This window comes from Erithacus rubecula (genome assembly GCF_903797595.1).
Source record: "Erithacus rubecula genome assembly, chromosome: 3".
Taxonomy (NCBI): Eukaryota; Metazoa; Chordata; class Aves; order Passeriformes; family Muscicapidae; genus Erithacus; species Erithacus rubecula.
In genome coordinates this window covers 9,138,527-9,151,889 of record NC_136689.1, presented here as the reverse complement: position 1 = coordinate 9,151,889, position 13,363 = coordinate 9,138,527, and the positions used below count along the sequence as shown (strand labels likewise).

Here is a 13,363-nt window from a genome sequence, read left to right as displayed (position 1 = left end):
ATAAAACCAGCTTTATTACATTAACAAATTCCAACACAGTGGGTGCCACGCTCGGTACTCGTGTGTGTTAACAAGATGACAGACGAGGCAGCTTTATGTGAGGATGTGTGAGCAAAGCTTCAGGAAACACCTGTTGCAACTAAGGCGCGGAGTGACCAGCGCCTGGTTCCTCTGAGGCATTGATCAGTTTCTCCTTTAATAATACCCATCAACAGGGAACAAAGCGAGACACGAAGGTTGTTACCGAAGGGCGTAACAGGTAGCAACCATCCAGCCGCATACGCGACTGGAGAGAACGGGAGCCGGTGTGTTTTGCCCACGAGGAAGAGCACACACGCCTCGGCACGCTCGTCCTGCTCCTGCCACCCATCAAGATCCCCTTTTCTGGCGGCGGCCCCAGAGCCGCGCTCCTCTTCCCGCGCCCCCGGAGGCCGCGCAGCGCTGGCCCCGAGCGGGCGCGGGTCCCGGCGGCAGCGCGAGCCCGCGCTTCCCGGTCCGGCCTGCGAGGGAGGGACGAGCGAGCGGCGGAGGGGAGGGGAAGAGGCTGCCCGGGGCGGGGGAGGAGGCGAGTACAGGCGTTCGTGCGGCGGCCGGGCGCCAATAGCGGCGGCCGGGGCCGAGCCGGCTCCTCCCGGCGGCAGCGGCGGTCGGAGCTGGGCCGGCCGAGCCCGGAAGCGGCGGCGGGTGGTGCCGGAGCGCGGTGAGCGGGGCCGGGCGCGGGATGCGAGGAGGCGCCGCCGCCGCCCTGCCCCCTGTCCGCTCGCAGCCAGCGCCCCAGGAGGAGGAGCAGCGGGAGGAGAGGCAGCAGCAGCAGGAGCCGCCGCTGCGGGAGCATGAGCGGGGCAGCCGCTAAGCAGCCCCCCGGCGCGGGGTCCGCCGCGGATCCCGCCGCGGAGAACGCGGCGGCCGCGGACCTCGTGCCGGAGTCGCCTCCACCGCTGCTGAGCGTGGACGTGACGGGATTGGTGTCGCAGTTTGCGAGGAGCTTCGTGCTGATCTTCCCCGTGTATGTGCTGGGCTACCTGGGGCTGAGCTTCAGCTGGGTGCTCATCGCCCTGTGCGGGCTCTTCTGGATCCGCAGGCACCGCGGCGGCAAGAGCTCCCGCCTGGGCCGGGCGCTCGCCTTCCTGGAGGACGAGGAGGAGGCGGTGCGGCTCAGCGTCTCCTCCGCGGATCTGCCTGCGTGGGTGAGTGGCCAACACCCTTCGGCGGTGCCGCGGGCACCCGCGCCCCGCGGGCCGGGGCCTGTTACCTCCCCGGGACCTGCCTGACACCCAGCCCCGCGGCCGTGCCCCCGCCCCGGCACACGGGGCTGCGCCGCAGGCCGGAGCCCCAGAGCCGGCCTGGCGGGAGGGGTGCGGGCATTGCATCCCCGTGCCCCATGGCAGCTTGTCCCGGTTCGCCAGCCTCTTCCGAGACCGTGCTGCGGCGGCAGCGGGCGGGCAGCGTGTCCCTTCCCTCGGGTTCTCCCCCCGCCGGGGTGGCCTGTCCGTGCCCCCGCCGCCCGCTCCGCTGCGCCCGCGGCGCTGACGGCGCTGTCAGCCTGAGCCTGCCGCGGCCGGGCTTCCCCTCGCAGAAATAAACTTTACTGCAGGGTTGAGTTTCTTTACCCTCAGGTGCCAGTGACGCGCATGGCTTGGTTGTGGCGCGGTCTCGCAGCAGAACGCGGATGTCGCGGCTTGGGTCGTTCCTTAGAAAGTTGAGATGAGAGGGAAATAGAATCGGGCTCTTACTGCTGTTAGGTCTTTCAGTAGGGTGTTACCAAACGGGAGATGAACCAGAAGTGAGGCTGTGTTTCTGGCTGGTCTCAGGACTGTGACAGGCGGCTTGTGGTGACTTTATTTGTGCATTGGTTTTCTAAAAGGCTTTCTCCGAATCTTCGTGTGAGACCCTTTCTACTAGGTCTTCAGAACTAACGTTACTTGCTTTTTTTTAAAGCTTAAATCCAGCTTCCAAGTTGAATAGGTTTTGTTTGTGATTTCTCCTTTGGAGGATTAATGCTGTTTTTGATGCGGCTTCCAGCTGCCAGTGGCAGTGTGCATCCAGGCCTCCCTCTGCCCTGCCCTGCCCCCGTGATGCCGTGCCGAGCTTGCTGCTCTCTTAGTGCCCATTCCCGAAGTCTTGAGGGTTTCTGCTGATTCTTTCCGTGCGATTCCTTTCTTGACTGCTCTCTGCTCCTGACCTATAGTCACCCACATCTCTCCTAGGGACTCTTTGCAGTGACTGTGCATCCAGCGGTATTGAGATCATGAGTAGCTGTTTTCTTGTGATCAGATTGCAATACCTGATGTGACCCGTTCTAGCTCTACTAAGGAAATTATAGGAGGGAATAGAGTGGGTAAGTGTGAGACTGGAGTCTTTTACTCCTCATATCTTTTGCCAAAGTTCTAGTGGAAGATCATTATAAAAATGAGTATAATGTACAGAGAGATTAAATGCTTTTACCTCTTGAAGCAGAGATGTGAGTCTCAAATAGTGTAGTTAATAGCTCTTACATTACCTGTGCGTTGTGTTTGGTTTTTTTCCTGTAATCACACAGCAATCTAATGGAAATTTTCTGATGATGCATTTTAAATTAATTAATTGAAGCTAGATTTGTAGGGGAGGCTTGTATATAGTAACAATCTGCTGGTAACTAAGCTGTAGATATTCAATCTTAGTGCTGTGTGTAAGTTTTATTTTAAGTCGCAATTGGATACCTTTGATAAAACAGCAATTAATTTCAGTGTGGAGTTGTTCAAATATCTAAAGACTTAGAAAAGGCCCTCCTGATTGAAGTCGGAGGCAAAAAAAAATTGAGTGCTGGCTGCAATCACCTCCTGTGGCATCCTGAGAAAGCAACTGATCAATATGCAGAGTTTCCCAAAAGTGTGACCTTCTTATGCACCAGTTGGCAAATGGATGTAGACTTTTTTTTTTGGCTGTAGATTTTTTTTTATTATTTTTTCCTCCCTCTTTATCTATGTTCTTAAATTTTAAAGGTCTTGGTTCTCTTTCTGCTGATGTATTTGCTCTGTTCTGGAGCAAACAGAATTATTCTTTCAATATATTATATATATATGTGTATATATATACATATTATATATATATATACGTATTATTCTTTCAAATAAAAGTAGCCTTCAGAATAAATGTAATCTGGAAAACAGAAGACTTCTACATACTGAAGACTCCCTTAAATCAGAAGTGGTCTTCAGTGTCTGCTGTCATAGTCCTTAAGGTTTATATGAGTCTTATGCTGCTTCTGTAATGCATCTTGAAAAACTGCTGTTGTTCTTCCTTCTGCATTATGTCTATTTTCCTGGAGATTTATGAATTTCAGTCATATTTGAAAGGACAGCTGCTGGATGGAACCCACCATCTCTAATGGGGATCAGCTTTATCCATCTCAGTGTGAACTCCAAACTGAAGTGTTTTCTGTTGGTTTCTGGTTATGGAAATAAATTATAAATTGATTGAGTAGGACAATGCTGTGTTTTAAATATAGAAAGCTTTGTGCTCTTCTGGGTCTAATAGGGAGCTGTAGTAGACCATTTTGTAACTAAAATTATGTGGTATGTCAAAGATGTATTTGATGTGTGGCATCTTCCTGTGCCCTTCATTGGAGAAGAGCTTTAGCTTTGTATGTTAGGTATGATTTCCTTTCCCCACATGCCTTGGTATTGTTTGTTGCTTTAGTGGTTTATACTAAGTACTCAGTAATACTGCATTGAGTTATTTATTTTTAAGAAAGTGATTATTTCAGGAGAATGTTTTTTTGCTCAGTTGCAATTTGAAAACGATACTGTTGTGCCATCACACTAGATAGAGCTTGTCATGTTAATTGTTAGTTTCCTAAATTAGATTTACTTCTTCCATGAGCAGGTGGCTATATATCAGGAATATTCTGTACTGTGCATGTAAAATGAATTAATTCAACATGAATACAAGTTTTGTTAATAAAATGTCAACACATAATTAACTACCAATAAGTATGCAATGAAAAATACTGCATTTACTCTCTTGAAAAGATAAGATTTGTACTCACAGACTTGCTAACATGTAGTTATAGCTCTGCTACATGTTTGAAAGGTGTCCTGGATTATATGGGGTAGGAGGGAGTAGAGGTGGGTGCTTTTCCAAATAATTTAGAACTAGGCAGCAGAACTTAGAATGACAAGGAACTGGAGACCAAAATTGTCTTTAAATAAATACATTTTAAGACACAAAGAAGTCTTTTGAGAAGAACATTTCGCCTTTATTTGCAGCATTTTTATGCAGCTGTATTTTATACTGGAATGAATGTAATTTAGACACAAACCTTTATAGAAGGAAAGTGGCAATTTAAGTATCATAACATAGTGGAGCAAAGGTAGGAAACAAGGACTCTTAAGTTTTTAAAGGCCAGGTATCATGTTGCCTTTTATTTTAAAAATGGTGATGGAATTTAATAATCTAAGAGATATAACATTTACTTTGTTCTTTCTCAGATCAGCTGAAAAAGTTAATCTAATTTTTCCATTTTAGCTGTGGTTCTTGTTGCTTAGTGCCACTTTCATAACGTGCCAGCATATCATGTTCAATACGTTTTTGGATTAGTGAAACTTTGGCTCCTGTTTTTTTCAATATACAGATAAAAAGCCATGCTGAATTTGTTTTCCCCAGATTAAATGTAAATTTGGCTTGGTACCAGGAGCTGTTTCTGTGTGCAGTCTGTCAACAATCAGCAGGTGACCAAAATAGGAACAAATCTTAGCATTTTTAAAGAATTGATTCTGAAAACAGATTTAGACAATATTTTGTAGTTGCAAGTATGTATTATACAGAAACTGAAATACTGTATGTCATTATAGTAAAAGTAGTGACATGCTAGATCGTTAATTACAAGTCTGCTGTGCCATTTTGGATCCTACACACTTGCTTAAGTTTCTGCTCTAGTTGGGAGTGATTTTTATGATGTTGTTTTTTCTTTCTCTTGTTTTATTTTCTCATTTACTTAAGAAAAAGAAAAAAAAGCCTACCTAAATCTAAATAGGTGTCATTACCTTTTAAATAAAACGTATTTGGAGTAATATTCTAAAGAAATCTGATAGATCTTTTTTCTCATGGGAAGCTGCATGAAGTTTTTGCAGACTGTGAGTATTGTGGGTCACCACTGAACTTTTGTACCACCTAGAGGAAGGAGATAATGTTCAGTTTTATGGTTAGAGAACAATGACTGGTTTTTACTGGTGTGGGAAAGGCAGAGCCAATGTTTGTGGAAGAAAAGTGATCCAGTAGCTTTAACTGCAGGATCACACCTGCAGTGAGTGACATTTGCAGAGGAGGTTAAAGTGGTTATGGTCTGTCTTGTGGGGATTTGATATGAAGATTTCTTGATGACACAGAATTAAACTTGCTAACTAGATTTAAGATAGATGGTTCAGGATAGGAATCTCCAAAGAATACCTGCTGATGGATGTCATGTACTCAGTAGACCTGATAAACAGGTGGACTTATGCAATACAATGTGTGTTATTTTCTACAGAAAAAAAAGATGTTCCTCTTCTCGTTATACCTTGCTGCAGCTGTAGGACCTGTAGGAGGGTTTTCCTACAGCATATGAAATTTCAAGACACTGAGACATTGTGATACATTCTTCTAATCCATTCTCCAATGTAGTTGAGCGTGTTTGATTGAATGTACCAAGGGGTGATATATAAGAAAAATTACTCCCATTACAGTAACTTATTGTTAAGCAGGCTCTAATCAGTCTGGGTGGTGAGTACTGCAGGTAGCTGTTGCTATGGGCTGCCAGCCTGCATCTGGAAAGACTGAGGAGGTGTGAGTAAGAATAGAGTAGTAACTTGTGAGTACTTAACAACTGAACTCTGTGTCCTTCTTCTGCCTGATTATTTTTCATTTTAAACTGTGTTCTCTTCTAGCTGATTCATAGTATATGAATATGCACATATATATATATGCATATTGTGGGTTGTGTGTGTTTTTGTGGTTGGGCTTTCTTCTTAAAGGAATAAATTTAATTTGGTTCAGTGTTACTTTTTGAAATTTAGGGAACCTGAGTGGCATCCTAAGAGTACCCCATAGTCAGGAGAAATGCAAATGATGGGTTCAGGAGTGGATAACCAAAGGGGAAAAAAACATATTGGGCAATTGGTCCTATCTCCCTGTTTCTCAGAGTTTTCAAGTTGAGGGTGTTAAAGCTATGCTGAGATGATGATGATGTCTGTCCCAAAACACCTTCTCTAATGTTGTAGTGTGGTGAGCTGAGGCTATGTGATTCATATATAAAGATCCCTTTCCAAAATATTTATGGTAGAAGCCCACATGTTGAGTTGATTATGAACATGATATCAAACTTCTAAAGAAAAACATCAACCCAAAAAGTATAAGTACACCTCTTGAACTCCTTGTGGGTGACATAGGCTTTCTAAATATATAATACATTCTTTTTCAATCTCACAAATCATTATTACAGAAAAATTACTACTGAGTTTTGGGACTACTGTAAGTGTTTTTTAAATATGCTGTTTGTCTAAATAAGGAAGATGTGTACAGGTCTCTTTAGTTTTTTTTTTGTTTGCTTGTTTGGTGTTTTTTTGCATTTTAGTCTGCTAGTGTTGTTTCCATGCCTAAGAGCCTTTGCATATAAGGACTGGCCCATCTTTAACCATGTTTGAAAATGCAGGAGTCAGAAAGATCGTCTGTAGAGGCTGAGGTTTTGTGGAAGAAAAAGAAATCTAGGGTAGCAGTCAACCTTTTCTGCTTCTTCTACAAAATTCTTCTCACTTTAGGTAACTGCTTTTTGAGATTGTTGACATGTCGTAGTGTGGTGGGATATGCAATCTAAGATTTTTTATTTATTTTTTTAACATGAGTGCTTTCTGGGAAATAAAGTTGAATCAGTATTGTCAAAACATTTTCATTGCAGTTTATAGTAATGAAAGCCTGTTTTATACATTTGGAGTGTTTAAAACAATTATTTGGAGTCCTGTTCTTTTTCTTCAAAACAAAAGAAGAGGTGTCATGTTGTTTCTAGTAAGATAAAGATCCTAAAATTAAACTTCAATATGAACCAAATTATTTATCTCCCATTTATCAATTCATCACTAGTTCTCTAGTTGCTGAAATTGCCTTTGGCAAAGCTTGGCTGGCCATATACCCATACTGAATCTGTTTTTAAAAAAAAAAAGCTTTCAAATAACAGCAAGTTTTAAAAGAACGCTAATTTCTAAATATCCTCTGTAGTGTCTGAAATGAGTTTGTCAGAGTTTTATAATTGTATATAAAGTTCTGAAGCAAAAGTTAATGGTTATGAACTAATCTATACCACTGATTGGGTGTGTTCTGATATGCAGATAGAAGGAAATCAGTAAAAGAATATGATTCTTCTGGATGTACAGAAATAATGGATTTGGTATGAGGCATTACTAGTTAGATACAGAGTTGTTTGACCTGTGGTATCATATCTTTGTCTTTGATTTTCTCTACTCTTGGACAATATAAATAAAATCTGATACTATCAGAAGGAAGTGGAGAAGGGACACCCCACCAGGAGCTTTGGAGCTTTCCTGTGGCCCAGCAGGGGCCAGCTTCTCAGGGTTATGTACCTAGCTTGAAAGGGCAGCAGAATTTCAAATGTAGGATGTGTAAAGCAGCTTTTTCACATTGAGAGTAAATACTGTGCCACTTCAAAGAAGATAATTAAATCCTTATCTTTGGCTGCTGTTTGTGAACACTTAATGAAAATAAAGGCTATACAGAGTTGGCGTGTTCAACATAGAATCAAATGTGAGTAACACTGAGTAAAAAGGGTTTTGATAAGAATAAGGGGAGAGTTTTTTATTTTAAACAACTGTTTGAATTCAGTAAATTTTGAAACGGAACTGTTTAGAGAAGTCTGATACTTTATCATTTGTATAGCTTTTAGATCATATGACACTTTGATTCTGAGTACAACTTTTTTCAGTTGAATGAGGAGAGAGTTCTGTGAACTTGAGAAAGGAAATGTTTGATAAGAAACAAGAGGGAGGAATTAAACCAAGAATTTACTAAAAGTGTGTGAAATGGTGAAACCCAGTTGCCAGATTTCTGTGTTTGACAGACTTTTTAGTTGTTCCAGATAGCATGAACTGATCCAGGACCCTGCTTTGGTTCCATCTGCCATGCACAGAATGCTTTTCTTGTTTTGTAGGGGGAAAAAAGAAAAAAAAATAGTATCTATACTTTCGTTTCTTAGACGTCTAAAAAGTCTTAACTTTTTTTGAGGAGGCCTTGGTCTCTCATAAAGTTTCCTTGGGGCAGGTAGGAAAAGATGATAGTGTAATTAAACATGTTTGTTTATTGTTTGAAAATAACTAACTTAAATTTGTTGGGTTTTTTTCTGGCATATGCCATGTTCTCTCTGTTTCTTAGCTGGCAATAATGGATCATCAGGAGAAGAAAGAGAGGTTGTGCAAACTTGCCCCATCAGCTAGGGACACATCTGATAGTAGGCTTTTACTCCATTGATGAATTAATTCAGATTTAACTTCCTTTGTGAGGACCTCATTACAAAAGTGAGGTTCAAGAATTAGGAATAATTTCCCGGCTTTAGGGGCCTGTGTTAAACCAGCACACTAGCCTTGGGAAGTCTGTTCCATTTACCTCAGATTTTCAAGATACTTTTTGATCCCTTGTTCTTTTATAAAGGCCTTATAATTTCCATCCTAATGTCACGGTTCAGGTAAGAAGCTGTGTCCCATCTCTTCTTGAATCCCATTAATAGGATGCTCAGGAGAGGGAGGAAGAGAGGTATTCTTAAACCTTCTTGCTTAGGAATCATTGCTTAGGGATCATTTGATCCCCATCCCTAACCTACTTCTAGTGTTTTATTCCCAACAGCTTTATCAAACTTCATGTACCAGTCTTTTAGTTTTTGTTACATTGTGGAGATTTTATTTCCTTTCATTTTAAATGGCTTGGGTTTTGTTGGTTGATTGGTTTGGTTTTGTTCTCTCTATGTGCTTCCTGTGGTACAGTTAAAAGTTAGAGCAGCAGCAAGAATTTTAAAGCTTCTTTCTACTTGGTCCTTACTTAGGATAATTTAAATTTTATTTGTGGACTCTGCTCTGCTTTCCTGCATTCATGCTTGTGGCAGAGAGGATCGGGGCGTTAGTGAAGGGACTGATTCTGCATTTTCAAAATGAAATAAATGTGCACTCCTGACAAAAAGGATGTTCTGCATCCAACTGCACTTTCCCAGTGCCACCTTGTGCCAACATTAGTTTACTTGGCCAGCTAATTATGAGTTTTCTGCCAAGTTGGGTGCTCAGCTGGATGAGTTTCATGAATTTACTGTGAGACCACACAAGTGCCAGTGCCTACAAAAGGGATTTGGTGGAAGCCCTTGCTCAGGTTCGAAGGGAGATGGAGTGATGGCCTGCACAAAGAGGCTGTTCTTAGAAAAAGGGTGGCAAATAAAGCTGCTGAGGTATCTTTGTGAGGAAGCAAGGTTTGAATGGGAGCTATTTATAGTGTCAGTTTGCATATCTGACTTCTTTTTTAACATTATAAGAGATGTGTTAACATATCTAATCATCTGGCATATAAACTCTCAGTAGTTTGATTCAGCTTAAAAGTTGACAATGTTTTTAGTGCATGGCAGGATTGGATGAACTCCAGAAGTCTCTTCTTGCCTGAATTATTCTATAATTTTCCTTTTCATTTTAAGCTGTCATTTAAATTAGCTTTCACTCTCCAGTTTTGGCTTAGAAATGGTAAGAAATCTTTTCCGCTTAAAATACAGGCATTTCCTTAGATATTAAGTGTACTAGCAAGAAAAAAAATTTAAACGAGGCTATCTTTAGAGAGGTGGAGGTAGTGGCACCTTTTAAATCATTCAGATGCCTGTCAACTAAATAGATAGTATTAAAAGTTCTGTGCAGCAAACATTAAAACACACAATTTTTCAAATGGAACTCCTGTTATATAAATAACTTTTGTAAGAGCAACGTTCCCAGATAATGAGTCATTGCACAAAGTTTTGTCTGCTGCACCCTGATGTGACTAAAAGATTCTCCTTAAGAGCTGAAAATCTGAAACAGGACTAACGGTTTTCAGCTGGAGCAGTCTGGATTTATGTACCATGAAGTTGTTACTATACTAGAAACACGAAACTAGTTTTACTTGGCTGAAAATAACTGTCATATGACAGACAAGAACTGTATTGTCATTTGGCTGTCCTTATCGTATAGCAGCATGGGTCAAGTTTACATTAGTTCAGTTGCAACACTTTTACCTGAGATATTTATATTTGCCATGTAAATTGCATAACTTTTGGCATCTGTTTATGTGAAATCTTCAGTTGAGTCTGTGTAGTACAGACTACACTATTGTTTTCATAACCTTTGTTTGCATTCCTTTAGTTAGATACTGTCTCAGTGGATTATCCAAGCAGACTGAAATAGTTTCCTCTGAGAAAATTTTGAAAGATGCAGCAACAGAATGTAATATTAAATGTATTGACAATCCATTGTGTTGTATTATGTCATTGTCAATCCTTAGCAGGAAGGTGGGAAGATGCTGTAAGAATGCCGTATCTTACTGTTTCATTTTTAAAAGTAAATGCAGGATATGCTGAAGCATGAAGGTACCTATAAAACCTTGATTGCTCTGATTTGAATAAATTATGCAGTGTTACAATCCATAGTTCTACTGTTACATTCGTAGGTGATCTTTATAAAAATAGCTTACTAAAAAAACAAGTGAATTGTGTAGAGGAAAACTTTGTGGGGAAAACTGAAATGGAACTTTATAGCTCAGGGATCTCACAGTTTGCTTTATATTTAAACATTATTACTGCTTCTTTGTACTCCGTGGTTCTTCATGCCTTATTTCAGATCTGCATAGCTTGATAGAAAAAACCCCTGTGTCTATGCTTTATCAGATGCCTTTCTTCACATAGCATACTCTGTAGACTAGTGAATAAGTTTACAGCTTCATACCCAAAAGCTCAACAAGAACTCCTGTGGTTTGGTTTTTTCCTGCAGGGAAGAGTATTAGAAGACATGCTCTGAGCTGTGAGTTTTTGTGCAGACTTACAGGGCAAACTCTCAGGACTTTTTAATGTTTAGCATGTTTGAGGTCTTTGCATGTTTCAAGCTGACTGTTAATGTAATGATACTTTAAATGAGGAAATGTCTTGTCTTCATTTGCTAGTATTTCCTAATGCATTAAACTTGCTGGTCCAGAATTTCGAAAAATTGTAGTTTGTTTTGAGGCAAGTCTTCCCTCCCCCAGGCTGTTGATTCATCTTGCTAATTGTTGAACTAGAATGCTAAATTCTCTCTTGTGTGTTAGGCTAGGAAGTTGCCTTAGTCTAGTAATAAATTTTATGATGCAGACTAAATTTATATCTTAAAATGTGGTGTTCCTCACTCAATGACTTTCTCCTAAAATACTTGAACTAGAAAAAGAATGCTTTTCCACCCACCCACCCTCTGGTAGTTAAATATCAAATGGCAGCCAGGAAATGATAAGAGAGTATTTCATGGGGGGGAATGGAAAATCAGTGTTCAGTCATCTGACTTGTATGTGTTAAAAGAATATTCAGTAGAGATTGATATGTTATATTATTGATATATTATTAGATTAAATTGTGGTAATTTCTTGTTCTGTAGTTGTTCATGCTAATCTTTATATTGGTTTGTATTTTAGGGAAGATATTTGGACTTTTGAAAATGTTTGGGTTTCTTTTTTCTCTTAAGGGTGTGCTAGGTATGAGTACAGTGTTGATGTAAATGTGCCTAAACTGTTCATGTTCATTTGATAGAAATCACTTATTTGTGTCATGTTCATATAAGTGTTTATAATGGGAATTAATTTTTCTGTTACATTTGGCTATGTATAAAGTTTATTTAAAAGTTGCATATAATATATGCTTGTGTTGTTTTCAGGCCTTAACATAGATGTCTAGTAACAGGAAACATATTTGCCAACATTGTTTTTCAAGTCATTTGTGTTTTGCAAGTTTTGCAATTACAGTTGACATTTCTTTCCCTTGTGTCCTGTCTTTCATGTATTCAATTGAATAACCAAAATGTTACCAATCTGATCATTTTGTTACTTTTGATTTACTATAAGAAAAGCCATGATGAAGTTTTTTATTGATAGTACATTGAGGTAATCCATTACACACAGAACCATAGTGACAGCCTGACAGTAGATTGGATTTGGAGATTGCTTAGTTTACCAATAAAGTTTACTTATAAGAATGTGTACTTTAGTTTTGCTATTTGAGAGATGAGGAGTTACAGAAGTGTTCTTTTAAACAGTATTTCAGTGATTTGCTTCCAGTGCACACAAGTTGTTACTGGTCTGCCTGCTGCCTTTGTGCTGAACTCTGGTTTTCTGGCACAGCTGGTGAGGAAGTCTGTTGTACTAACACCATGAGTTCTTGTTTGGGAATAAGGGTAGACACGACTGTCAAGGGCTAAGGGACAGTTTTAGATGATGTTAAAACATTTACCAAGGGAGATGGGCAATGGGAAAACTTGAAGGGAAACTGGAAGATGGTCTGTGTTGAATCTGGTGGGAGGCACCTAAACTTTCATCTTTATTCACTTTGAGTGAGTTTGGTAATTGGGATGTAGAATATTTCACAGGTATTTTGTAAAACTTCTTTGGGTGTAAGAAGTGGAGGTATTTGTGCTGGAAGTGAACTCTGCTAAAGGGATGGAAGTGATTGCAGCTTTAAGGCATTTATCCTTGACTGAAATAAGATTGATTCACATCTCTGTCCTCAGAGAGGAAGCTGATAAACTGTAGGCTCAATTTATTGGAGAGCAGTAGAATGTATCCACTTGCCAGAGAGAGAAGATTAGTTCATCAGTGTTCCTAAAATTAATGGGTTTTGAGCTCTGACAGATCACTCAGGAATTTCCTTTGCTGTAAAGTTCTGATTCTTGATTCCCATGTAACACATAGGATTCTAGTTGAGTTTTAACATGTAGGAACTTACAAGGTCATTTGCTTTCTTGCTGGAGACTTGCAGTGCTTGGGGAAATGGCTTTTCTTTTTGTCAACCCCAGCTGTCTTGAGGGTTTTCATTTGTTCTAGTTTTCTTTTCCAGCAAAGTTACAAACTCCAGCTCTCCTTTCTGCTACTGTGGTTGTTTGCATTGTCAGCCAAGTGGAAATAACATTCCTGTATGGCATGTTCCAGTGGAGAAGGCAATGTCTAAGCACAGCTCTTACATTGTGATCTCCCACTGAGTAAGTAAAATAGAAAAAACTTGACTTGAAGCAGTCCAGATTAGTCAATGACAAGGGATTTGAGATGTCACTATTTTAAAAGAAAGTAACTACATGAGCTTGTGACAATTGAAACAAATAGATTAAAAACC

At 40.6% G+C, this 13,363-nt stretch overlaps 1 protein-coding gene across 3 annotated transcripts in view; it reads left to right on the top strand.

The window, feature by feature from the left end:
* Window positions 1-700: 700 nt before the first annotated feature.
* The window catches only part of ESYT2 (extended synaptotagmin 2), a 79,213-nt gene continuing 66,550 nt past the window's right edge, over window positions 701-13,363 (top strand). For all 3 annotated transcript variants that reach the window (XM_079301062.1, XM_079301061.1, XM_079301060.1), the window contains exon 1: window positions 701-1,187. In XM_079301062.1, the coding sequence (XP_079157188.1) occupies window positions 834-1,187 (354 nt within the window). In that variant the 5' untranslated portion in view covers window positions 701-833. The remainder of the gene's footprint in view (window positions 1,188-13,363) is intronic.